At 48.1% G+C, this 27,257-nt stretch overlaps 1 protein-coding gene across 1 annotated transcript; it reads right to left on the bottom strand.

Annotated features, from left to right (window-relative positions):
- Positions 1-19,108: 19,108 nt before the first annotated feature.
- ADRA2A (adrenoceptor alpha 2A) lies at positions 19,109-22,477 on the bottom strand. Its single transcript, XM_014250130.2, has one exon. It carries the CDS (start codon positions 22,380-22,382, stop codon positions 21,048-21,050), a length of 1,335 nt encoding a protein of 444 aa, XP_014105605.1. The 5' UTR covers positions 22,383-22,477; the 3' UTR covers positions 19,109-21,047.
- Between the last annotated feature and the right edge of the window lie 4,780 nt (positions 22,478-27,257).

Below are 27,257 nucleotides of genomic sequence, written 5' to 3'. Positions count from 1 at the left end.
AGATTCTCTCTTTTTCCTGGTTTGGTTTGTTTTTTATTTTTCTTTTTTTTACAAGATAGTGAAGCTTAGGGTGTATCTGATTAGCTAACATCTTCCTGGTGCCTGTGGGCATTACTATATCCAATGCTTTTAGAGAAGGTATTTGTACCACTTTTACCTGCCACTCTCCATATCGATCAATTGCTGCTTTCAGGAATTTATTTCCACTGTATTACAAAGATCACCTTACTTCAAATCCACTCTGTCTCCTGGATACATGTTAGCAGGAGAAGTATGGCTTGTGTTGCATTTTCTTAGACTATTATTCTATATTAAAAGAAGATTAATTATAATGACTTGGCTTAAAATGTCATGGTGCAGTGAGATGACTTTCAGTTCCCCTAAATTAAAGTATTTAAGGCTACTCCTCCTGTTGTGTCCTGTGTTTGCATTATTTATATTTTTTTCTTCAGTAGTTTTTCCTTCTGATGAAGTCTGCTGGGTAACAGCCCTGGAGCCTGCAGGCTCATATCTGCAAACAGCTCTCCCTCACCAGTAGTCTGAGCGTCCCCTGGGAAGGGCCACTGCCAAAGGAACAGCCTCTAGGAGGAAAGTGAGGTGCTTTCTCCAGGTCCAGGACTGGCCCCAACCCCTGCCAGGCTTGGGCAACTCAAAACAGGGAGAGAAATTCAAAATGAACCCTCTGTCAGGCAAAAAGTTATAAAGAATAAATAATAAACAGTCTGCTCTCAAATATACGAGAGTGAAGAATGCTTATTCATAATCTTGTCTGGTACTGAAACAATATAATATACAGTGTTATACTGCATGATATATAGGATATTTCAATGGAGTTTCAGTGTCTGGAAACAAAGCTTCAAAAGAAGAACTGTTTTCCAGCACTTTATGATGGGGTACATTCTTGCCTTACAAGGTTCCCCACACCTAAAATACAAATACTGGATCAAAAAGTATGGTGACTTTAATCCAAACCTTCTGCTTCTCAATGCATTCTCACACTGAAATTTATAAGCTTCTGCTCATCCTTTTTTTACAAAATAATAAAAATTTGAAAGTCACCTAAGCATCGTCATTATTGCTTGGCTGCTTGCCATTTTAGACAGAAATCTGTTCAGCAGGGAAGACTTGAGCATTGCAGTCACACTAACAGGAGATATTTGTCTATGGTGAAGACCTCCCTGAAGACAACAGCAATACATCATTGGTAAATTTAATCCATTGCATCACTAGTTTGACACTCCCAGCAGCCTCCTGCAGAGAGTTCCCAGGGACTTGGCACTGACCCAACCTGTCTCCTGCCTATATCCATGGTAGCATGCCAATCAGGGATGAAGTGGGAAGGAAAGCTTTGGAAAATACCACCGCATAAATGGAAAAAATGAAAAATTCATATCTTAGGTTAATTTCAGAAACTGTCCAGGAATCAACATGATGATTAAGTGAAAAAAAAAAAAAAGCAAAATAATAAAAAAAATCCCTAGATGATGGAAATATATATATATATATATTAAAATTCACAGAGATATAGTAGTTTCCAAGTCTGTTACTGCCAATAACGTGAATGCTGTTGACTGCAGAGTATCCAGGATATGTTATTTGTTTATATTAATGAAGAAAAAAAACCTAAATCCAACAAATTGGGAGCATGGTGCAGAGAAACTTCCTGGGTCATAAAGTCCAGACTATGAGTATCTCAGGCACCACATAATTGATTCCTTTTCATCTGAGTTATCTCTGGTCTCCTAGATTGATGTGGAAAGAATGTAAAACAGGAGATATTAACAATAAGTAAGAAATGTATCATAAACAAAGCCACACCAGCTCTGAGAGCAGCCACAAACATAGCAATGTGTAATGCTCAGACAGGTAAGGTAAAGACTAAAGTGTAATGAAAATTCCAATAGATTTTTTGAAGAAGTGTGCTGTGGTCTCAATACACCTGTACCACATGAGGGTTCTGGGGCAGGGGATGGGGGCTGTTTGGTGTCTCACTCCCTCTGTGCTCTGGAGTTTCTTCCACTCCTACCTGATGGTGTGTGAACACTCTCAACTGCAGAGCTTCAGCCCACAGTGATGAAATGCCCAGCTCAATATAACCAGAGGTTGACAGGGATTGGAACACAGCTGTGTCCTGCAGGGATAAACCACATCTCTGGCAAAAGATGTTCAGAGCTGCTGATTCACTGCTTTCACCAAGTGCTTTACCATCACTGTAGCAGGCACCAGCATCCATCCTCTCTTCCTTGTCCTGCAGTGTCCACTAAGATGCAGGGTTGTGTTTCCATTCAGTCTTCTTGCCTCCATCACCTTTAATCACCTCTAATGCACCTCTATGAAAACTGAGATTTGGAGCTCAGTTCTCCTTGGGTAGAGGTGGAAATCAAAGTCTTTATCTTTTGTCAAAATAAAGCCTCATGTCTTTTACAGGAAGGGAAGGAAAGGGGAAAACAATAGCAAACTACATGAGGCAGAGGGAATTGATTGCAACCAGCCATACGTAATTGCATTGTAGAGGACATTTAATATTTCAGCTTGATCTTTGCTGTATCAGGAGAGCAAAGAAAATCAACATATGAGGAAGAGAGAGTCTGCAGTGTCTCTTGATTTGAATTGTAAATGCCCACAAGCAAAACCATGAGGTACTTTCAGACAATCTGTACTGCTGTTGACTGAATGTATGTGACCCAGACTGCAGGGAGAACCAGAAAGCCACTGCACTTGCTTGGAGACAACAGTGGCCCTAAGCCATCATGGCAGGTCCCCAGCACAGCAGGTGTTTAATCCAATTCTAGTAATGAGTTTCTCTCTCCACTCCTGGGTAGCCACAAACACACTGGCAAAGGGCTCTCAGACCCCTGCAAGGAGGAAAGAGCTTTGCATCCTACAGCCTAAAATGGCACTACCCTCAAAGCCAGACCTCGTAGCTCTGACTGGACCAATTTGTCTGTAGCACTTTGCCCACCTACAACAGAAATGCAGCTCCCTGAGGTGGATCAGAGCTGGCTGGAGCTACAGTCTACATCGCAGAGGGAATAATTGCCCCAAGAGCTCCATATGCTCGTCCTTTCCGACTGCCTAAAGCAGCCAAACACCTCTCTGTTTGCTTTGATCACTTCCACGCTCACTCAGCCAACTGCAATCCAGCTGTACATATTAATAATTGCAAAAGAGGGGGAGGTTTACTCATTGCTCCAGATGATTAATCAGCTAGTCAGGCATAACACCACCCATGCTATTGTAATTGCAGTCAAAGAATAATGTTATATGTGCTGCAATCATAGCCATCATCAAACACCGGAGGAGCCTGGTAATATAAGCAATGTCATCTGTTCACAGTCTCTACAACCTGAAATTATCTAGAATCTGGAATAAATTCTTAACGGCAACTCATGAGATCAAGGTCTCAGCACAGAGGAAGACTGGAAACAGATCAGTGATGGAAGCCAAAACAAGAGAGGGTTTTTGGACAGCGTGTGGGTAAAGGATGCAAATCCCTTTCAGTTTTGGTTTTCTTGACCAGGTGGTACACATGTGCAGACAGGAGCTGGTCAAGAGGTTAGTGCACTACAAATGCTGTTGCAAACACTGCCCCACTCCCTGCTGCTGGGACACAGCCCCGAGCATGCTGCTCATCCCAGGGTGTGAGCGTGGAAACCAGCCCTCACCACCTAGTGGAGAAGAGATGGGCAGGGCCAAGCTCACCAGCATTCCATGCATCCAAAATCTCTCAAGAGCGACCACCACAAAGGTGATCTGGAAAGAGAAGACTGATTTCTAGGCTGATTACTCCCTTAAAATAAACAGCAGTCTTCCTCTTGTTATCCACTGTGGTTTTGAAGCAGTCTGTGAGTAGTCAAGACAAGGAATTTGTTTAACAGAATTTACCAGCTTTGCATCCTTATTTGTAGCTCTTCCTGGTTGGCTGGCTAAGTACCCCAGCTGTTAGGTTACCTTCTCAGTAATTCTCCATGCACAATTGGTCCTCTCATCTCACTGACCTTGTCACTGAACTTATTGCAGTGAAATGTCTCTGCTAAGTTTCTCTTCATTCAGATCTCAAACCAAAACCATAAAAATATGACTATTTAGCCCCCAATCCTATTGCTCAGCAGCCACAATGTGCATTTTTTCTCTGCATTCTCCATTTCACATGGGATCAATACCTCCTCCGACTTTCTAAATTAACAGACTTCTAAGAAGGGATCATAGTCTTGCATCCTGAAACTGGGCTGCAGCAAGGAGCAATTTTCACTGCCTATATATTCATATAAGTAGCCAAAATATGTATTTACTAGGGAATTCAGGTGAGGATGCCCCCCAGTCCAGACCCTGCATAAACACACTGACCAACAGTGCAGTCCCCAAAGCTATACACACACACACACACACAGTAGGCAAAGGCACTGTCTACCCAACTGTCTCAACCCCTCTCAGATTCCAAAGCTGCTTTAAAATACATTGTGTGCTTACATAAATGTCTTGAACTTGTCGTAAGTTTGGGCCAAGCCCCTGACTTCTATCTGACCACTCAAAATAAGCTCAACAAAGAATATTTGGCTGTCTGTCAGCCCTGTAGCACTACGTCTTAGCACTGACATGAAAAGACTTGATGATGTAGCCAGAGCCTAGAAGAAAGGATGTAATGAAGAAGCAGCATGAGAACTTACAGTCATCACAGCAGGTGTAAAAAAGTGTCTTCTGTGCTGTTACTTGTTTTTCCAGTGAATATTTTGCCCAAGGCTGGTGGTATTCACTTGTTGAGCAGCTCTTTGGTGGTCTGCGGGAAGCTGATCGGTCTTCTCAGTGGGGCAGCTTTAGTTTGGAACAGATAAATTAAGACAAAGGCTATCAGCCTGTTGTCTGGTTGACAAACAGTGGCTGAGCCTGCTCAAGGCCTGCCTTCCAGTAGAACTGATGCAGGGATCTTTTCTCGGCTAAATAATGAGCTGTATTGATTTTCCTCAAAAAGAAAATTGGACTTTTACAAACAACGCAACAAGCTGCTTGAGTCAGGATGTTGCTGAAGGGACCTTGTGACCACCACAGTCTCTTGTACATATCGTGAAAGAGAGAAAAGAAACACCTCAGCAGGTGCTCTCTGCAAGGACGGGTTACACAGTCAAAAGCAAATCTCCCTCTTAATACCTTGAACAGGTACCAGGCTAACATACCTTACACAGAGGCAATTGTCATTCACTCATTTGAAAAGCATCTGCATCAACAACTTTGTGCTTGTTCTTGTGAATCAAGGCCCAAAGACTGTGCCAGGAGACCACATCTCCCTCCAGCCTTTTCCCAGTCCCTTCACAGTCTCGTGGAAATGCACCCACTGCTGTCTGGACACCTCAGCAGCAAGGAGCACTGGGCCACTCCATTTAGGCCAGCTGGTAGGTCACTGCTCTTCATCTGGGAAAAATAACTCCAAGGGTTGACCCCTGACAACATCTGTCTGCTCTTCCCCAAGCTGTTGAGCATTTTGGACCCTCTGACGAAGTCTCATCACATGGCAGAACACATGGAATTGTCCTCTTTATTTACACCAGACTATTCAGGTCTGGCCAGAAAAGGTTTAGTTCTTACCTCCTAAAGTTTAACATTATTAGCTGTAATCTCCATTCCAATCTCCAAACCTACAGCATATTCCTGAAGCTGATCTGTGAGGAGAACATTCAGACAACTTCTAAATGGTCAGTAGACTATGACTCCTACCCCAGTACCTCTCCAAAGGTTCTGGTGGTCCAGTACAGAGCACAGAGCTGTGTGCCCGGGACCTGGCTGTGTGCACCAGCTCACTCAGGCTCACCTGGACACCTCTGGCCTCGCTCTGCTTCCCACTTGCCAGGACAGAACAGCCATCTCTTGCAGAGGGTGTCACTCCCTGTGCACTCTTCCACCCAAGTCTGGGCACCCTGATGTGCGAGGATGCAAAGGCAAATCCCCTTCCTCTACTAAAGGGATCATTGCAGAGCATCTGAAAGAATAAACCTAACCACGATGTGACAAACTGGTCTAATGAGGCCAGGCTGCCCCCAGGAACCAAACCCAGCAGGGTTCACACTGTGCCCCAGTCCCTTGGGGCTGCCACCTCCTCACATCAACACCAGTGCCGCCTCCAGTCCCCAGCCACTTGCTTGCAGTCCCCCAAGAGGCACCACCGGCACCAAGGCAGGCAGGAAGGCAGTGAGAGTATTCCCTGGACATCCCAATCCCGAGGCTTTGCCATGAAGTGCAGCCTCAGGCATCCACTGCTTCCAATGGCCCCAGAAGGCAACAAGACACCCGCGCAAAGCAGGAGGCAGCTTCAGCCTTGCTCTCATCTGTGATATAGCAGGATATGATATATACCACAAGAGCCTGCTAGGTGCCATGGCATCCAGCTGTTCTTTGCAGTTTGGCTCAGAGATCACATGAACTCCTAGCTCTGTCTTAAATTATATGTCTATGGACTCTGAAATTAAGCACTTATGGGTAATAATCTCTCTGAACAGGCAGGGACACCTCTAGAAACCTTCAGTGGAAAAAAAAAATACTCTAATCAAAGTTTGCAAAATTAGAAAATTAAAGAAAAAATCAATAGCTGTAAGCTCAGCAGGGACAAGAAGTGTTAATTTTGTGTTGGTAAACGAGAATTACAAGAAAATGGGAAAATACATAAAATGTAAATTCAAAGTCACAAAAAAACACAATTAAAAGAAATAGCTGACACACTTACCTAGGCCAGAAAGGAATGCAATTAAAACCACAAGATAGGCTTTTCCATATCAGTAATCATATTTTCCATATCAGTAATTTTTGTGTATTATTTGGTGCATTATGAAATCTGGAGAAATATTAAAATCTCTCCAGTACAGCAATATCTTATTATTTTATTTTAATGCATGAGGGGAAGAAAGTTTTACAAGACCTCTGGCTTACAAAACAAGATGTTTTCCTTCCTAATGGGATAAATACAGACCATGGCAGTAAGCAAACTAGAAGTAGCCATATCTGACCTAACTTGAAACACAAGAGCTTTGGTGATGTGTCTAAAGAGGATGAGCACCATGATGTAGTGATGTGCTCAGGTCCCAGCTGTCTGTCTGACCCAGCTCCTGCACGGTGCATTTTCCCCAGGAACCAGGAGAAATTTCCTGTACCCAACCCCACTGCCAGCATGTTGAAGGGAGGGGTGGAAAGGCTGAGGTGATCAACAGAAGAGCAAGGCATAATAATCCCATTTTCCAAAGATTCCCCATTTACAATCCCTCTTCCCTTTAATACAGACTGTGTTGTTTTAATGATGAATGAGCTTCTTTTGACCTGGTTTTGTGAAATAACAGATCTCCAATGCTCAGGCTAGAAATGCCTTTTGCAGAAAATAAACAAACAAAAAACCAAAAAAAACAAACAAACCCCCACCCAAAAAAAAACAACCAGTGACAAATTTTTCTCCCTGCCTTAATTTGGGATGCTGATGTCACCTAACCAGATTCACACAACACCTGCCCTCCTTCCTAAAAATATATTAAAAGCAAAAAAATATCTCCTCTCCTCTTGTTATCATCCCTTCAATAATTCTGCAGAATTAGGCTGAATGCACTGATTATTTTCCATGTGCATTAATCATGGCTAAATCATGCTAGGGAAGGAAAACGTACAGCCTGCTGTTCCTTCTCAGCATCCTCCTCTCACCCTGCTCTCAGAACAGTCTCAGCCTGGAGGGCATCCTGCCAGTGTGATTAACAGTGTGAAGTGGGGAAGGGAAAGAGATGGGAGGATGAAGGAAAAGACCTTTCCTTAAAACTTAGACATTGTTTTTGGCTTATGAGAGCAGCAAACCCTTGAGAGTATTGTATACCTGCACCCATGAGCTTCCTCAGCCCATGAAATCCAGATATGATGGACTGCTGTCATCTTCTCTAGTCTCCTTCCAGTCCCTGTCCAGAGCCCCACTCCAAGCTTACATATCCTAACATCAGACTCATGAGAAACGCCCACCAAGCTTTTCTCTTTTCCTCCCATGGCTGTGCTTATTAAAATATTCAGTAAAGGTTTAATAAATTATGAAGGGCTGTGAATGGTCAGCCTATTGCAGCAGAGTTGGATGGAACCCAAAAGGACAAAAGGTAGAAGGAAAGCACATTTTTCCCTCCTTGACCAGATTTCTCTCTCTGGTGCTGCAGCTCCAGAGTAAGCATTTTCCCAGAGCTGGCCAGGAGGTTCCCTTCACCATGGACCAAGAGAAAGTGAGTGCTCAGGGTGACTCAGCTTGCCTTAATGCAGACATTTAAACAGGTTGAACCTATTAAGTCCCGGACTGACTGGTCACTGCACTGAGGAAGTTCCTAGACTACCTTTTGGCAAGCATTGGAAGACACATTCACCTGCTTGGGCTGTCAAAGTGAAGCTTCATATATCTAATTAGTGAATGTCACATTTCAAGCTTGATTTGGCTACCACCTCTCCCTGCAGGGAGGCTGTTTGTGCTACCAAGCAGGGAGACAAGCACAAGCTCTGATCCTCAGCCTGTAAACTCCTCCAAAGAGGATCCCTGCTGCTGGCTCTCCTCCACTGCAGCTGCTGCTGTGTCAGAAGAATGGGTCCTGCCAGGAAGATTTTTCCATTTTGCTTTTCTTTTGCCAAAATCCTTGAGGGCACTGTCACTTAAAAAAAAAATGCATCCAAAAGAAAGCAGATCTGAAGTGGAGATGACCTGGCAGAAGGAATGGACGGCAAGGCCAGGAAGTGAGCAGTTAGTGCTGGGCTCTTTCCAGAGGCACTGCGGTCACGCCACACATTAATAAGCTGTGACAAGAGTAAAGATGGGCAAATGTCTGCCTACAAAGCCAGCTTCTTCATCCACAGATACAGTCACTGGGAAGCTCAGGAGAAGGTTTAGTCCTTGTCTTTGCAGAGCAAGGCTAGAGAATGTGAATCCAGAATAGGGGAAACACAGAGTTCAATTATAAAGCCTCCAAAGACTGTTGATGCAGCTGGGGATGGAGAAACACACTCAAGTTTCATGTACCATGGCAAAAGGATTAAGGTGCGTGTCAGAGCACTTAGTGCACAGTGCCTGAGTTTTTCCCAGGCAGTTGCAAAGGTCTCCCCTCCTACAGTGTCTCAGAGAGACAAAAGCAGGGCCTTGCAGAAGGGTTTTTGCTGCAGGATGTTCTTCTTCCTCTGGCCTGGAAATCCAAGTCCTCTAAGTCTTTGCACATGAGAGTCACATTCTACATTACAGCTGTTTCATGCTTACAGTGTAATGTTTTGGGTTGCATCCAAAACATGCTGAAAATTTTGTACTGTGAGGTGGATCAGATAGCAGGAAGCATGGAACACAACCTGAAATTTAAGATTTACAATGCTTTTTTTCTCTGGGACCAGAGAGACATTCAGCAATCTGCTGTGACAGCAGGTGGCTTGAGGAGTATTTACTGAAAGACGGATTTTCCTCCCCATCATGCCCAGAGCAAAGCAGTCAGGCAAAACAAAGTGATCACAAAAGCTACACAGAGTGACAGAACCAAAACATGTCACAAAAAAAACACCTTCTGGTGTTGTTTTGGTTTTGAGGGGGATGTCCCAGTTGGGTACTGAAAAGCTCCAAACACTGTCATCAGTCATTCAATCAGTTTCAAAACAGCTCAAAGAAATATTACAGCTTTGTCCCTGTGATAGTGCAGGCACAGTTTGGGCTGAAGTAGAGGTCTCTTTAGTAGAGAGGACTTGAAGCCATCCATCTTGCAGGACATGGGATGTTCCAGCTTGCAGGGTCTATTTAAGTCCCATGAAGGTTAGTGTGTTTTTGGGCAAGTCATCTTGGAGAAAAGGCTACCAAGCAAGGACAAAGAGAGTGCTCTGAGCTTGCAGGGTGGAGAGCTTGCTCACTACCCTCAGCCCAAGGGACTTTAGTATACATCTGTCTGGCCCTCCCTGTGCCACCTGACAGCTCTCTTGGCCCTGGGCATCATGCCAAAGGATTTGTCTGATGGGATAACAAAGGTGAGAGCTGCTGAGGCCACTACAAACCCCCTGGGAAGTACAGCTGACACCTACCAACCTTTTCCATTAGATCACCTATTGCTGACTCCTGGTGTGACCTTGGCCTCTCAGTCCCATCATGACATCATCTACATTTTCATACAGACAGAGGCAGATGAATTAAATCCCTTTAAGGAGATCCAAGAGAAAATTTTCCCTCCAGAGACATACTCTGATTCATACTTAGGAAAGGTCCAGTGCTACCCAATACAAACACTCCACAGGCTGGTGGTCTCAGTGCCCCATCATTGTGTTCTTCACAGACACTGGTCATAAAGGAAACAGGCAGCATCCATTGCAAAGGTCAGGTGAAGCCATCAGCAAGGCTGAGAATTGTGCACTCTGTAGGGTGCGTGTCCCCTGTACCCCTGCCTGAGGTGGAGGGCTCTGATCAGCACATTTCAAATAAAACACACGTTCATCAGCTCCAAAGGACACAAAAACTTCTTGTAAGCTTTTCACAGAAGGGCCAGAAGACAGCTGGATCACTGCTTGGAAAGGGCAAAGTTGAAGCAGAGATTAATATTAGATTAGTAAGAAGTCTATGAAAACACTCCAAAATTGCTTGTATGCTGTCTGAGTTAGTATTGAAGGGTACCCTGAAGGTTTTCAATCATTTGCAAAGCTTTGGCACCAGCATTGATGCTTTCAACCTGAACTCACTTTGAACACACTGTTCTCAGCTGTTGGCTAATGAAAAAAATCTGCTCAAGATGCTGAGGCAAAGACGTGAAAAAGAAGAGAAACCTACCTTGCTGCTTCTACAAGATTCTCAGGAACAGTACACCAGAGAGGCAAGGACAGCCAACAAGGGCCTGGAATAGCTGAACAGAAAGACAGCTCTGATGTGGCCTCTCTTGCAAGGACCATTCCTTTTTCTACCCCATCCTTTGATATTGCTCCTGCTTCTGTTTAGAAAATTAAAATCACCAGGAATTAAGAGTGGGCTACTCCTTTTCTTATGTGAATGCCGTTGCTGGTGGGAAAGCATGGCCATCCTCATGACATTCTCCTGATGCTCAGAAACTCTCACATACTCTCAAAAATCTTCCCAGAGCCATGACTGAAGATGGCTGCCAACACAGCAAAGTGTGAACCTGCAATTAAGCAGCCTGTGGGCAAATGCTGCTCGTTCACATCCACGTTTCCTTCCACGGGTTCCACACAGTCTGGTTTCTGCCGTGTCTCTGAGAGCCTGCAAGCACATCCCCTGCCTCCAATGAGAGGTCTCCATCCCTCCTCTGGAATGACAGGCTGCATTAGACCGTTCAGAATCACATTTGGTTCTCATTTTCAAACAGACATCCAAGATATTATTTTTAGAAGAAGCTATACTGGTATTTGCAAAAAATAGCCTTCTTTGCTTTTTATCCCAAATGGGGTCTTTTCCAAGTTTCTTTTCCTACTTTAGTCATATCTCTAAAGCTGTTTGCATTAAACAAACCAATTCCAGAAGCACATTAATCAGACTCTCTTTGGGCTTCTATTGCACATGCTCTGTGTCACAAGGCAAAAATACAATCAGCTCAGCTACCCCCTAATCCTCTTCCCCAGCAGAGGAAGACCCAATTTGAGGGCCATTATATGAGTGGTAGCAGGTCCATACAGCACTGGCCTGGTGCCACTGACACCTGTGCATCAAGAGGGCATCTCCTGAGACCTGTCCCCAACCATGGGGAGTCACCACCAGTCCCTTCAGCCCTCACCAGTCCCTCACAGTTACAAATGCAGATCAAGAGCCTGGTGCAATTCCCCAAAAGGAGAGGAGATCTGCCAGCAAGGGCTGGCTTTCCCAGGTGCTGACCTGCCTGCCTGGCTGTGGTCCTGTGGGGGCCATCAGAAATCTGCTCTGAAAATGGTTTTCTCTGCTTGGCTATGTTTACAGCTCTGAGAAAACCTGGCAGGATAAATGAAAAGTCATCCCTGATGGGTATGGGGGTTCTGCTGCCTGCTGGCAATGAAACTCAAGGATATTCAGCAGCATAAATAAGCCATAAAAACAAAGACAGGTTTGTTTGGATTTTCTTCAGCAGATTCCTAGAAGAAGACCTGGACTTAATTGGGTATTTCTGCAGCATCCAGAATCAAGGTAAGCATGGAGTGCTGGTGTCTGCAAACAGACTGACAGTCAGCCTGCAGCCACAGGAACAGGAGCCAGAGTAAGGCTGGAAGCCCCACAGCCTGGTTCCTTCCCCAGGGGTCTGCAGGCACCCCTCAGGTGATGCTGTGAGCACTGGGGATGCACATACTTCAAGCAAGGACCATCATCATGGGCCCCTGTGACCTTGGAATCCAGGCTCCCTTGCCCACTGCCAGCAAATTGTAGAGCTGTCTTTCCCAGGCATCATGGACAGTATGGGCTCACAAGACCACCCGGACCAGGGATGCCCTTTCCCAGCAGGAAACCAAAAGGGACCCAAAAGATGGCAAAGGACACAAAGAACAATTGTCTCCACACCAAACACAAATCCACCAACCCAAATCAGTCTCTGAGAACTACTGTGAGATTAGTAATGGTGTGGGCAAACATGCCCACACAGCATGAGACCTCCTCCCAGAGGGCCTCAACATCCCTTACCTCCTGCCAAAAAGCTGGCCAGGCACTGCTTCACACCAAGCTGAATGAGATCAGCTTTCTGGTCCTGTTAAGCTTCATCAGCTGGCCCATTCTGAATTATTTAAAACCATATTTTATTAATCTACCACAGCTTTCTTCACTCAACCTCTAGAAAGTCACTTAACCACTCTGAATGGGATGCGCTGGCTTCATCCCCATGCAGTGATGCTGGCAGAGGTGAAAGGGACAAGCCATTACTCTGCTACTGCTTCTGAAATATTCCAGTAAACCAAAGCAGTCTGTTGGACAACAAGAGCACTGGATTTACCCTCACTCTTGATGGGAGGTCTTATCTAAACACACAAGTCCTTTTGCTGGGTCATGACAATAGTTCTGTTTAGAAAACTCCTGCTAGGATAGTGTACATGCTTTTAAAACAAGCTCAATGTAGCTAAAACCAAGCAAATTCTGGCTACAATACTGCCAGTGCCAGCACAGGGGCCAAACACCAGCACTAGAAATTGGGCAGTGGAGGAAATGTATCCCCTGCCCTGCCCCTCCCAGTGTCCATCATCACTTGACCCCTGGATACATGACAGGCAGGAAGGGACTGTAGCTCCAAGGCAGCATTGATTGGACCAAGCCAAGGGTCATTTTCTCAGTCTCCACTCATTGACAGGTGGATTTTGACAGCAAGACTATTTCTAGTTAAGCATTTTCCACCAAGGCCAAGCAGCTGATTTCTGACCTGGGGACAGTAGTCCCACTCCTGCTGTGGTGGGGGATACGCAGCACCAGCCTGCACAAGTGGTGAGGAATTAGCTGCCCTCCTTCAGGAAAGATGCTGTTTTTCCACATTTTCTTCTTCAGGAATGTAATTAATCTGTATGAAGCAATGCTGTTTTCTTCTCAGTTAGTGTCCACTGCCCTGATAAATGAGAAGCACAGAAGAAAACCCTTCCCCATGAGGCCTCTTTCCCCACTGAAGATGAAAGTGGCAGGAGAACAGGGTGACAGGGTACTGATGTGGTACCTGAAGTCCCAGCAGGCCATGGCTCAATAATCCCAGAGGAAGGAAGACCACGTTCCCACATGGGCTACCAAAGATAAGGATCCAAGAGAAATTTAATTCATATCCACAGATGATACTCCCATGCAACTCTGATCTTTGAACACACTCTGACATTCAGAAGATATTCTAGCTTTACTGCCCACATAAACATCCACTGGGGCTGCTATCTGGGGGGAAGAGGGATCTAAATATTTAATTTCAGTCTATTTCATCAAATATTTAATCTATTTAATATTAATTAAATCTTGGTCTGAATAAGCAACAGCTAAAAATCCACCTTTTCCTCCAAACATCTGATAACTTGAAGATGTCAGTCTATGCAATCCCAAGTGAGATGTCAATTAATAAGAGGGGAGGGTCCTATCTTTACATTCTCAGTTGCTGGAATTGCTGTGGTGGATTGTTTGCCTCCCATAGCATTTCAGGCTGAATCCTTTTGCAAATGGGTGTTCAGTAGCATCATCTGATTCACACCAACCATTTCCATACCCAGTTTCACTGTGGCTCATCTTCCATGGACTTTATTTGTACAACCCCCAAGTGTGTGGCCTCAGCCCACTCCCAGTCACTGCTACATCCTCAGCAGTGGGAATCCATGAAGCTGAGAGGATGAAAACAGCTATTGGACTTGGGCAAATAAAACCCAGGCCCCTCACAGGTGGACAACACTGGTGTGAATAGTTTCCTAGTCCTTGACCACCCTCCTGACACAGTTGCACATCTCTCACATCACCCAGCAGTGTGGTCAGGAACAGGCATTGCTGGGAACAATGAGCAACAGCTACAACAGGAACAGATCATTTCCAATGCAAAGGTTTAAGCCAATTAACACTGGGCTTTAAAGGCAGTTGCCACCATTGCATCTGTTGCTACAACCATCTTATTTTACTACAGGAAACCATGTTTGGACCAAATCCCATCCATACCAGTCACACCAGCCAGAGCACATTCTCTAATTAGCCCCCACAGAGCCAGCTGTGATGAAATATTGCCCTGCATCCAACACTGCTTACCTTGCTCTCCTCAGTGCGTGCCCATCTCTGCAGAGCAGCATTTAGCTTTTCTTTTCCTCCCTGCTGCACTGTTTAAAAGCCATCTCACCCGAACACTGACTGGTGTTGATGAAAGCAATTATACTGCTTCTCAAAATGTATCAGATGTGTCTTCATTATCCTGAGAGAGCAATGCCAAAGGCCCTAGATGGTAAATTTTTCAAAGTAAGGAAGTCAGGTGATTTCATTTGAACTGGACATTTTAACTCTTCTGTCCCCATGAAATTTTAAGGCTAGTTTAAAGCCACAAGGTATTTTTTTAAAAAAATAATAAATGAAGGATTACTTTTAACTAACATCTCTGAAGTACAAATCTTTGGGCTGTGCTTAGGTTACAGGTCAAACCCATAACCAAGAGAAAAACAGGGAGACTCCGCTCCCTTTCCATGTTGGCCATGTGGTTGACTGAGGTCATGCCACTTCTCTGTGTTTTGGGCACTCCCTGGAGAAAAGGAGAGCTCAGTGCTGCATTTGGTGCCCCTGTGGAAGTGTGCCTTGTCTGGGTAACAGCACAGCAGAGACAATGAGCATGGAGAGCTGTTTGTGCCAAGGAAAGGCTGCCTAAATTAACAGGAACTTCATTCTGGCAAACCCTGTTTAAGGAGCCATTTCAGGTCAAGTATCTGCATCATGGAACCAAGAGCAAACTCAGCCTTACACAGAAGACATATCACTAGATTATCCAGGAATTGTGACTGCAGGAATAAGCTGGGAAAGGGGGGGCTCCAGCAGTGTATAAATCAGCATCCCAGCAGCCAAGCTGCCAGGTCTGCCACACTCAGGGGCCAGCCCTGCATGGTTTGGTCTGCAAGAGAAATAGTTTGTCCAAATTTTTCTAGTGCCAAAGGTTATCATGGTAGCAAAAGGCCAGAATTCAGCTTTTCACTCTTCAAAAAAGTCCAGTCAGTTCAGAAAAGAAATTTGGGTGCAGCGTCCTAAATATTTCTCTATACATTCATTTCCTTTTTTTTACTCAGGGAATCTTTCAGTAACACCTTAAGGTGTCAAACTTAAGATGAGTATTTTGCAGCAATGCCACATGGACAGATGAAGAAATGGCAGCCTTCACCAGAAATTATTTTATCAGAGATGTCCAGCAGTGAGAAGCTTGTTCTCTCCTTCTTTTCTGTGGAGTGCAATTGAAAAACAAACAAGAAAAAAGGCCATAAAGTCATGGCCCAGCAAAACACAACTGTTTCAAACAGCAACAGAGCAATCTATTCCTTCATGCAGCAGCTGACTTAAAGCAAATGTTTCTCATGTCTGGGAGTGAACTCTGCAGCAGGTCACAGAGCTCTGGAGGACCTCAAGGCTGTTCCTACAAGTGCAGTATTCTGGGCTGTGCCCAAACCAATTTGGGCCAAAGGCTGCAGGCACTGCAGGCAGGAAAGCAGGGATGCTCAGGTCAGCTCATCTCACCTCCTGATAAAACCCATTCACCCCATTACTCTCACACAGACCCAGCTGCTGGCTTTTGACTCAAACACACTTTTGAAAGCCATCCAGACCTCCTGCTGCAGAGCATTGCTGACAGGAAACACATGTCCATGGAATTTCTCCACTAGTGCAAAAGGCACTGCTGGCCCCAGGAAATCCCAGAGCACCTAATGACCCCTGAGACTCCCGGGAAGTGTCCTCGCTCTTCACTATCCCTTAAATCTGCTCCAGGCCACTCTCAGAGCCACAGAAGCAGAGCAGGACCTCAGATCCAAGCCAGGACGGATGCTCTCTCTGAACTCAGCCAACACAGAATTGACAATCACACTGGCAGACTCAGCTAGAGCCAGCTTAAGCAGTTTGAAGCTAGTTTAAGACAACAGGTTTATACCTTCGTTGATGACACCTGTGCTCAAGTGAGGGAGTCGACTTTCTACTCCCTTTTACAGTCTATCTTCATGTCTCTCTGTTGGATTTGGGTACTGAGACCCATCTCACCCCCACACCCTCCTGGATATTTGTGGTCCTCTTTGGGAAATGAATTCTTCTAGGGGACAACTGAAATGGCCAAGAAGGTCTCCCAAGATGAAAGAATGTTGAATGACCAGCTCAAACATCAGTATCTCCATTCAACACCTCTCAACAACCCTTGCTCCACAGCAGCAGGCCTCCTCCTCTGCTTGTATGACACCTCCCTCCTGGGACTAGCCATGGTCTGACAGAAAAAAGGCACAGATTTTTGTGCCCTCCACAGCCCCGTTCACCATCCCCTCTGCTCAGCCTTGAGCATTTGGGCTTGTGCTGTAGACTCCCTGCACTGTGCATTCCTGCACTGTGACCCCCAGATGGAATTTCACCTGGACTTCCCAGGGCTCAGGCTATGACACTTTCTGTTCCCACAGGGGTCAGGATCTGAGCATTTGTGAGCTGAGAGACGATCACAGGCTATTGCAAGGCTTGGGGTGACGCAAATTCTGTTCTCTCTTCACTTCTACAACTTGAGATAAGGCACAGAAATCACAGCTACTACAAACATTTCACAAGTCACAGAGATGTTCCTATAAACCAGCTGCAAAGAGCAGTTCATACCAGGGATGATGAGAGCTGCAAGTGGAGCTGTCTGCCAGGGCACTGGCTGTAATAAAGGAGCAATCTCAACAGACTTTGAACTTTTCCAAAGAACAAGGAATGTTAAGAAATAAGACAAAGAGCTTCAAAAGCCGGTGAAATCTTCACAGGCAGTGAGGCCACTACCCAACCCAGAGGGAACCTTCCCCTGAGCAAGGGGATGCAGGGTGGGACTGGGGGTACTTACAGCACAAGAAGGCTGATGGACGTTGTCTGAAATCCACCAAGGCTCCTCTGGGTCTGGGAAACTCATTTTGTGTGAGCAGAGTGACTCAGGCCAAGTCCCTCCCTCACTGGAAAGAGGCTCCTCTATGTGACCAGCTCCTTGGCCCCCTGAGAACGTGGACCAAAACCCCATGGAAACAAATACATGAGTAGTTCTGAGGGGATCAGGGACAAGCCCTGGGCAGGCAGCCACAGGTCTCTACAAGGACAACCCTGCTGCTCATGCAGCTCTCCCCAGACGCATTTTAGAACATTTGCTACACCAGACCAACTCACCTGAGCCCCTCCTGCACATTTCTTTGGCACCTTTGTGTCCTCCTCGGGGGTCCCCACACAAGGGGTGGTGTGCAGGGTCACCCCACAGAGCAAAGTGGTGGAGAAACCTCTCCCAGGGCAGAGCTGGCAGTGGTATCTCTGCCTGGTGTTCGCTGCCCCAGCCTGGCTGGCTCCCACCCAGCTGGGGAGACAAGACCCCTTCCTCCCCGCACACCATTAACGTTTGAGCCCCAAAATAAAAGGTTATAAAAAAACAATCAAAGTTCATTACATCCCTTAATGCATCATTTGCAAGGGAATGACGTGGAAGCGATGATGGGGAAGGAGTCAGGGGAGGGAAGAGCCTCAGTCTCCCAACCCCAAACCCACCAAAATACTGTCCACACTAGAGACTTGGCAGCAAGGACAACTGACAGCCAGAGGGGTGGAGCAAGTACAATCAATGGCTCTGGATCACCTCATGTCCCAGGATTCTCCCACGGGATCTGCCTTGTAAAGCCCTCCAAGGCCATCAGGCTCAGCCAAGACCAGAGTGGGGACAGGACACTCTACCCAAACCAAGTTGCCCTGGCCTGCAAAGGCCACCACGAAGTGAGCAAGATGTTCATCTCTGGGCCACCATCAGGTGCCCTACACCCAGCAGTGATGTTGCCTGCACACCCTGGCCCCCCACCACCTTGCCAAGCACCTCCAGCTGCAGCCCCAGGGCATGGGCAGAGTGGGGCCACTGGACCAGCAGCTCCCACCAGGGGTTCTGGTCATTCATTTTCTCACCAGCTCCACATTCAGTGGGAGAATGTTCCCCCATCACCTCCTTCAGGGAGGGACTCGGCTGCACTGGTGGAAGGGCAAGCAAGCTGTAGCTCCTGGGGACTGAACACCACTCAGGTGGACACTCCTGCAGCTGTCACAAAATGCTGCCTTCCAGCCTGTTTCTAATTTGCAAAGTGATTATTAAAAACCCTCACAATAGCTGCAAACGCCACGCCAGGCAGGCGTCCCCAGCAGCAGTGGCAGGCTGCACTCCAGGCTGCAGATCACACCCTCAAACCCTACGTTCTTTTCTTTAACAAACACATGAACACCCTTACTTGTGGCACAAAGAGGGGGGGTGGAAATGCCCAAGAAATAGCAAGGACTCATTTGTTATTATGCCACTGCACAGTGAACAGAGCCATTGTTCCTACCTGGGCTAACAATCCCTTTCAGGAAACACCAGTGCTTTTCCCAGTGTGTTCTTCAAAAAATGGCAAGACCAAAGCTACCAGCAGATCGGTGACCACTTCAGAAAATAAAATACAGTAAAGTAAAATAAAACAGCTACCATTATTCAGAGGATTTTCACACTTGATCTGTAAATGCTCTTTTATTTAATAAAAATAATCATCCATTATAGCAACTTCTGCTTGTGGATTGTTGGGTTTTTTTTTTACATTAAAGCACAGTTTATTTGCTTTCCTCACCTCTTGAGGATTCAGTTCTGAAAATGCAAGTGAATGTAAACACTGCTCTCCAGGTCCCAAGATGCACCCGGGGACACTTGGAGTTAATTAGAAAGTCAAAAGAGAGAGCAAAATCAACAAAACACTTCCCAAAAGTAAAAACATATTTTTAAAGTCTCTTCCTGTGTACCACACAACTCCAGGGAAGGCAAATTTATTTATACATTCAATGTATACAAACTTTGCTTTCTCCAAACCATTTCTGTGACTTGTCAGCATTTGATAAAGCTGTTTTCCTAACATGAAAAGACCTGCAGACTCATTTATTTATTGTGATAAATAAAAAGTTTTTCCTATAAATGTTCTCCAGAAATTTATTCATGGCACAAGGATGTTAGATTTGTTCAGTCCATTTTTGTTTTTGTTTTTGTTTTTTTTAGCACAAAGAGCTGAAAGCCATTTCAGGAAAGAGTGTAAAAGCAGTATTAACTCTCTCTCCTGCTCCAATCTCACAATATTTACATTTTAATTAAAAAAAAAAAAAGCTTAATTACACTATAAAATAGTGGCGAAACTGGAAGTTAAGTTTCCCATTTCAGAGTTTTGCCTTGTATAAGACTGAAAGAGGGATGCTTCCCTATTTCCTAGGAAAGGTGAGACTGGCAGGTTAAAAACTGAACTCTTTCTTAATTGAGAAAGACAAATGGCCACTGTGCACAAACCCCTTCCTCTCTGCAGGTAATCCTGCAGGAGTTAAACCACCACAAATCAGCACAGATGAGATAACGTGATAGCCCTGCTGTTTGCTTTGAAACGTTACCTATTTACAGCTGAGGTGGAGGAAGCAAGTGAGCATCGAACACATTTCAGTGCTGCAGAGTGGTATAATATCAAACAAGATTAACTCGTGGGGAGCTTGGCAGGGTCCCAAGGCTCACGTTGCATGGGAGACAGTCTCTGTTGCCTGGGACATCCCTGCCTGCACAGCAAAGCCACCGCTCCGTCGGGCTCTGCTCTCATGAGTAACGAGATGGCAGTTGCCATCTCAGCTGTGTTGTGTCACAGACAACACAGAAATTAAACAGAAACAACAAAAATAGCCAGTCTGGTGAGGTCTGTGATCCTAAGCTTTACAGCCCAAACAAAACAAAAAACAACCAAAAAAAAAGACAGGAATTTGGGAATTTTGGTAATATTATCAAAATGTCAGGTGGGGGGATGGCTCTAGTTGTTCAATGGTTTTGAGTGAGGGGCTTTGCAGGGAGTAGGAAAAGAAAGACTTTAAAAGTATCAAAGATAATTAAAGCATTCACAGTTTCAAAGCTGCTTGCCTTACAAAAATTAAGACATTCAAATTCAAGAATACAATACTGTATTTTACAAGGGGGTCCAAATTCATTACATATACAACAGGGGGGAAAAAAGACACAACAAAATTAAAAAGCCAACACCTCTGGTGTGGCATACTCCCTCTTTGTTTTTCATCTCGCAGAGCTGCATGATGCTTGCCTTTAAAGAGTCAAACTGAGTAGTCATGAGAATATCCACTGAGAGATCCTGGCAAAAGGAAAAAAAAAAACCAACAAACCTAACATAATAAACCAAGCAAGTCAAAGGCCATCCTCCCCTGGCAAGCCGAATGCCATGGCTCGGACCTCCACTTGCCTGCTGCTGCTCCTCACTGCTGCTGCCCGGTGCTTCCACAGGCTCATCTCAGGTTTCAAAGGCTTCCTGCTCACGAGCTGAAAGAAACCATCCCATGCAAGCACAGCCCGAGAGATGCACTTTACACTCCTACAAAGTCTTGGTTAGTCCTGCCGGTAGCAAAGGGTCCTTCAAACACTCCTTTTCCTCTCTATCCTGCAGAGGATCCTTTTGAAGGCCCGTCTGAAGTCATGGTTGAAAATGGTATAGATGACGGGGTTCAAGGAGCTATTGCAGTAACCGAACCAGAAGAAGAATTTGAAGAGGGTGTCAGGCACGGAGCAGCTCTCACAGACGGCCGTCAGCGTGTAGGTGAAGAAGAAGGGGAACCAGCAGATGACAAAGACGCCGATCACCACTGCAAGCACAAAGGTGAAGCGCTTCTCCCGGTTCTGCCTGCCTCTCCAGCGGGACCCTTTGGTGTTCCTCTCCTCCTCTGTCTTCCTGGGCAAACTGTCCCCGGGCTTAATTTGGCTCAGTTTAGTCTTGGTCTTTCCTCTCGATGGTTTCTCTGACTTCTTACACTGGTTGTTCTCCTGGTGCTCGGAGGAAGAGGTCTCCTCCATGTCTATGCCATTGACCTCTCTCTCTTGCCCACCACTGCCTCCTGCTGCCTTCTCCCCGTTGAGCTGTGCTGTGGCCGGCAGGTCCTCCTTGTCAGTCAAGCCATTCTGCTTCTTCTCGGGGCGCTCTGCCCGCTTGTTCGGCGGGACCCTTGTTCTCCTCTTGGCTATCTGGTAGATGCGCATGTAGACCAGGATCATGATGAGGCATGGGGCAAAGAAGGAGCCGATGCTAGAAGAGATGATGTACCACTTCTCATCATTGATCTTGCACCCTGCCACCCCCTGGTCAGCCTGCTGCCCGCTCTTCTTCTCAATGGAGATGAGTGGTGGGAAGGAGATGACAGCTGAGATGACCCAGACGATGAAGATGATGCATTTGATGCGTCGTGGGGTACGCTTGAGGTTGTACTCAATGGCTTGTGTGATGGACCAGTACCGGTCCAGGCTGATGGCACAGAGGTGCACGATGGAGGAGGTGCAGAACAGCACATCCAAGGCCAGGTAGATCTCACACCAGACTTTACCGAAGTACCAGTACCCCATCACCTCATTTGCCAGTGAGAAGGGGATGACCAGCGTGGCCACCAGGATGTCAGCTGAGGCTAAGGAGACCAGGAAGAGGTTCTGGGGGGCTTTGAGCGCCCGGCTGGTGAAGACAGCAATGATGACCAGGACGTTGCCAAAGACGGTGAAGAGCATGAGCAAGCCGGCCAGGCTGATGAGAGTGATGGTGGTGTGCAGAGGGTACGGCGTGCCCCAGCCCGGCCCGGCCCCGCTGTCGTTGAAGGTCCCATTGGTGCCGGGAGGGGGGTAGCCCTCCTCCTCCTCCAGCTGCCGCTGGTACTCCATGGAGGAGAAGAAGTGGCCCCTCTCCGTGAACGGGCGCTCCAGGTTAAACATCAACCCCGGCTGCGCGGACACCCCCGCCCTTCGCCCCGGCTCCACCCGCGCCGCGCCCGGCTCCGTGCGCGGCTCCTCCGCGTCCTACTGTGCGGCCGGCCGGGGCGGAGCGGCGCGCCGGGGGCCGGGGGGCTGCGGGCGGGCACGGCGCATGCTGGGCGCTGCCGCCGGGACCCCCGAGCGCGGCGCGCCGGGCGGAGCGGGGCCGAGGCTGGAGCTGCAGCCGGCCGCGGCTGCTCTGCCTCGCTCGCCGCCGAGCAGCTTTATAGCCCCGGATCGGGCCGGGGCTGCCGCGTCAGCCCCACGTGGGGAGCTGCCCCCGGTGCGCGCACACGCACACACAGACACAGACAGAGACGCACATGGACGGGCAGACACACACGGACACACAGAGCCCCAGTCGCGCACCGCTGCGCCGGCACGGACACGCGCGTCCCCCGCACACCTCCCGGGCTCGGCTCTCACGCCCGCTCCGCGAACACACCGCACCCGCCCGCACTGCCTGTATTTGCAAAGCCGCTCGTTCCCCGGCACCTCCGCGCACACACCCGCTCCCACCGTCACGCTGTCCCCATCCCACGGTCTCGCCCAGCCCGGCTCTCCGCCCCGCCCAGAGAGACGAGCGGCCCCGCGGGGCGAGCCCCATTGTCCCCGGGGTTGGGCGTGCGAGGGGCGGCTGGAGGCGACAACCGTGCGGCCGCTGCGCAGCCTCCGCGGGCCGGCCGGGGGTGCAGAAAGCCGGGCTGCGAGGGAGTGAAAGCTGCCGCCCCGTTCCGCGTCTGCGCCGGGGGACGGACGGGCTCCACTCCGGCTGCCGGGGGTGCGGCCGTGCTTGCTGGGAGCCCCGAGGGCAGCGCTTTCCCCACGGCCCCGCGTGTCAGCCAGGGAGGGCTGAGCTGCCGGCTCCGTGCACGGACGGTCCCCGCGGGGATGGAGGGAGCCGTGCACGGACGGGCCCCGCGGGGATGGAGGGAGCCGAGCACGGACGGTCCCCGCGGGGATGGAGGGAGCCGAGCACGGACGGTCCCCGCGGAGCGGGCGCTGCCGGCGGGGCGGGCGGCGGCCCCGGGCAGCGCGGGGGGGCAGTGGCACCTGGTGGCCGCGGCGCCTCACTGCACCCGCCGGGCCGAGCGGCGTCCCCCCGGTGCGGCATCCCCCCGACGGCCGAGGGGAGGACAGGTGGCAGAGCAGCCAGGGGTGGGACAGCCCCGCCGACCCCAGGCCGGCTCAGCCCCGCTGCGCGGGCACCCACGGCGGCCCCACGCCACAGCACAGGCTCAGCACACTCGCTCCTGGCAGCCCCCCAGGGGCAGCAGGCCTGGGACGACAGCTGCCCCACAGCGTGCCCAAACCTGGAAAGCCTCCCCAGACGCTCCTCGGCAGCACCGGGACTGGCATCGCCCACCTCCGTGGCTGCAGCAGCAGTGTGGGAGCTCTGAAACAGCAAAGGAACAATAGTGACCCTCCAGATATCCTACCCAGCCCCGATGCTGCCAGCTCTCAGCGCGGGCAGATCACTCACCCTCAGAGCACACGGTCTCCAGCCCCGATCCTCTCGCTCGCGGCCTCTTTTCCCTCGTTTTCAGATGGTTCCAGTGATGCTCACTTGGTGCTCCAGATTCAGGCTGCTCTCAATTGCCGTGCTGAATGCTAGGGCCAATGAACTGATTTCCTCTGCAAGAGGAAAGCCTTCAGGGAGGAAGGCCTGTCATCTTTGTCCCTGTGCCACACACCGTGTTATAAGCCAGGCCCAGGAGCAGTGACGCCCAAGAGAGGGAACAGGAATGGGAGATACAGGGTCTGGGAGCCAGAGAGCGCAGCCTCTGGGACTGGCACAGGGCTGAGTGAGGGAAAATGAGGGGGAATCCCATTGCCTGAGCAAGTGAGTGCAGGGCGCACTGCACTGATGTGTCTGGGAAAAGGGAAAAATGCAGAGAATAACTTAAAACCTGTAAATTGAACCCAAGATGACTGACATTCCCACAGAAAAGATCTCTGTCTCAGAGTAAATGTAACGTACAACCACAGCCTTCTCTGCAAGCATGAAAGGACTAAGTCACCCAAGTCTATGGCAAGGCCAAGTGAGAGGGGGCCAAGGATACGCTGGACTGCAAATACCTCCGGCCTTCTGCTGTTTGCAGGGGACTGCTGTGCTCTGCAGGATGCCTGCTCTGCCTGGTACAGGGTCTTCCTTGGATAAGGAGTCTTCATCACTCTTGGCAGAAGCCTCCTTGGTCACTGCTTGGGTGGAAAGACCCAGAGGGGGAAGGGTGCTGCATGATCAACCCCTTCTGTGATCAGTTTGATCCCAGGACTCACAGTTCACTAAGGCCATCTCACCAGGTGAGATGCTTTGCTCAGACCTGGGATGGTGCCTTTCTGGAAACACCCTGCCTTCCCCCCATGCTCTCTGCATTCCCCAGCACAGTCAGAATGCTGATTTAAATGACAAAGTATGACCAGCTGCCTTGATTGTCTGTTTCTTTTTGTAGCTAGACACCCTCAGTCTGCCTGAAGCTAAACACAGCCAACAACGTTGCTCCTGATCCACTGCATGGCAAAAGCAGCTTTGATCAGTTCAGCTTGCTGGGACAAAGAGCTCAAGGGGAACATGAGGCCAAAGGCCTGAAGAAAAGGGTTTGTCCCAGAAACACCACTAGAAAGAGAGCTCTCTGCAAGTGGGGAACAGCTGGGATAGCATTGTGTTCATCTCAGAGAGGGAGAAAACCTGCCTCATCAAAGGCACTTTCCTCTCATTGCCACCATTGTTGTGCGTGTGACATCTCTGTGATTTTATTGACACCAGAAGTGCTCAGCGCTGTCTGCAAAGTGACTCAGTAATGCTAAATCTCCCCTTGATTTTCTCTGCAGGTTATCTCATGGCTCTGCTCAATTGTTGAGATGAAAGCTGGTCAGAAACTACAAGGGCTGGCAAGTACTCTGAAGATCTCACATGGCAACCCATGGCACACCTTGACCTACAGGACAGCTGTAGGTCTTTACAAGTCTATACCATGCTTGATGATAATCTGTAATATTCATAAAACCTTAACCCCCAGAGTCCTGGGATTAGGTAAGAAACTTGACTTTTTAGCCCTTGGAAGACTGTAGAGAAAAGTTTCACAGTGACAAAAAACAGCTAGAAAAGAACATTTCTATACCAATTCCCTGGCGTTTGCATCCAGATGCTCAATTTTTGCATGTGTGCTGCTGACAGCATTAATATGAGTAATAAGACTGTGCAGATCAAACTCAGTCGACAAGTGCCTGACAAGACAGCCCAGAAAACAACCTGTTCTCTGCAGCATCCCACACTGAAGACCTGCAGGAGCCTGCCCTTTCCCCAGAACGCAGCCTGGTTTCTCAGCAGAGCCCCACGAGGAATCAGGCTCGCCAGACAAGGGGGGATGGCCTGGGTGCACACTAAGGCTGAAGGCTGTCAGTGCCAGAGGCAGTGATGGTTCCCCCAGCCAGCTGCTGTCCCGGGAGGGCAGCAGTGCCCTTTCCAAGGCACGGCGGCCAAGCTCGCGTTCAGCGCGCGTGCCTCGAGCGCGGCCCCCGCAAACAAACTGACCTTTACGGCTGGTTTCAGGTCATTAATTAGGCATGCTGCCTCCATGTTTATACATCTCTTCCACTCCTCGACTCCAGCATCGTTTCCAGCATCGTCTCCATTGCAGGGAACCGGGACCACCCTCCCCTGTTGCCTCTTGGGGAGAAGGAGCTGAGAAATATTCATGTTCACAGCACGAAGCAAACCACATATGGAGAGAGAATCTCTGGAAAGAATCGCTATGGTAATAAGGCTGCAAAATGTGTTTTGAGCAAGCAGCCTCAGGAATTGTTTATTTCCAGAAGAGCAGTGAGATTCTGGCAGGGGAAAATTTAAAAAATACTGGTGAAGGACCGAGGCTTGCTTTTTAGACAATCTGGTTCAGGCCTAAGGAACCTGGACAAACCTAAGACAATGTCAAGGCATGGCAGCACGGACTCCTGGGGGGAACCACATGGAAGGGGCAACCATTGGAACAAGGTGCAGAAATTATTGCTCAGCAGGAGCTTTCAAGAGCAACTTGACACAAACATAAAAGAGGGAAGCCTTGTAGCTGTGGGTGCTGTGCACAGTTTGCTTTGCATGAGGCCTGTGATTTGCACTGATCTCAATATTTGGATATCCATGGCAGGAAGCCCTTGTTGTAGCTGTGTATTTTGATCATGCTACCGGCCTTATCTGAATATATCAATCAAAGCAGGGTGTCTTTCAGGAGGATTTGCCTTACAAACTGGTCAGTTACCCTTGGGAGTAAGGCACTGAAATCCCATGGCTTGTGACACCCTGCAGACTGATGACTGAATAGCCTTTCACAGCAGCTTCATTTTGGTCAGTTTTCCTGCAGGTCCAGGACAAGCCAGCAGAGATGCACCTAAGTCATACAAAAAAATGTTTTTCCCTTTTCCTGTGTTAACCCCAGGAGGAGAAACAGCATAGGAGCTATCAGGGAAGAGGCACAGACATACTGCAGGCAAACCTGGCTTTGCTGGGTTTATGATGTTGCCACTGGTTGTAGTACAGCAAGCACACCATCTATTTCCAGGCAGATGTTTCAAATGTGATTTCTACTTTTCTTCTACTTCTAAATTAAATTAAAAAACTGTCAAGTGTGGCCACCTCTCTATCTGCTTTGAGACCCCAGGCACTTTTCCTCCTACACAGATTCAGACCCACAGCCCTTCTATTCCCCACCCCTTAGAGTTGCACATTAGAGTTTGGGATTTGCTCTTTTCCCAGATCTCACAGCAGCAGCTCCTGCAGAGCCAGGCATGTTTTTCAACAGAGTTTTTCTGAACTCAGCTGCTGGATGTACTTTTCCAAGT

Source organism: Pseudopodoces humilis, chromosome 9, assembly GCF_049639895.1.
Source record: "Pseudopodoces humilis isolate 2021_Gansu_Grassland_sample_001 chromosome 9, ASM4963989v1, whole genome shotgun sequence".
NCBI classification, from domain to species: Eukaryota; Metazoa; Chordata; class Aves; order Passeriformes; family Paridae; genus Pseudopodoces; species Pseudopodoces humilis.
The sequence above is the reverse complement of the archived record's forward strand: the minus strand, read 5'-3'. Positions and strand labels throughout refer to the sequence as shown.

Excerpts from the sequence above, each read along its gene's own strand:
- ADRA2A (XM_014250130.2), bottom strand. The coding sequence starts at position 22,382 with ATGTTTAACCTGGAGCGCCCGTTCACGGAGAGGGGCCACTTCTTCTCC.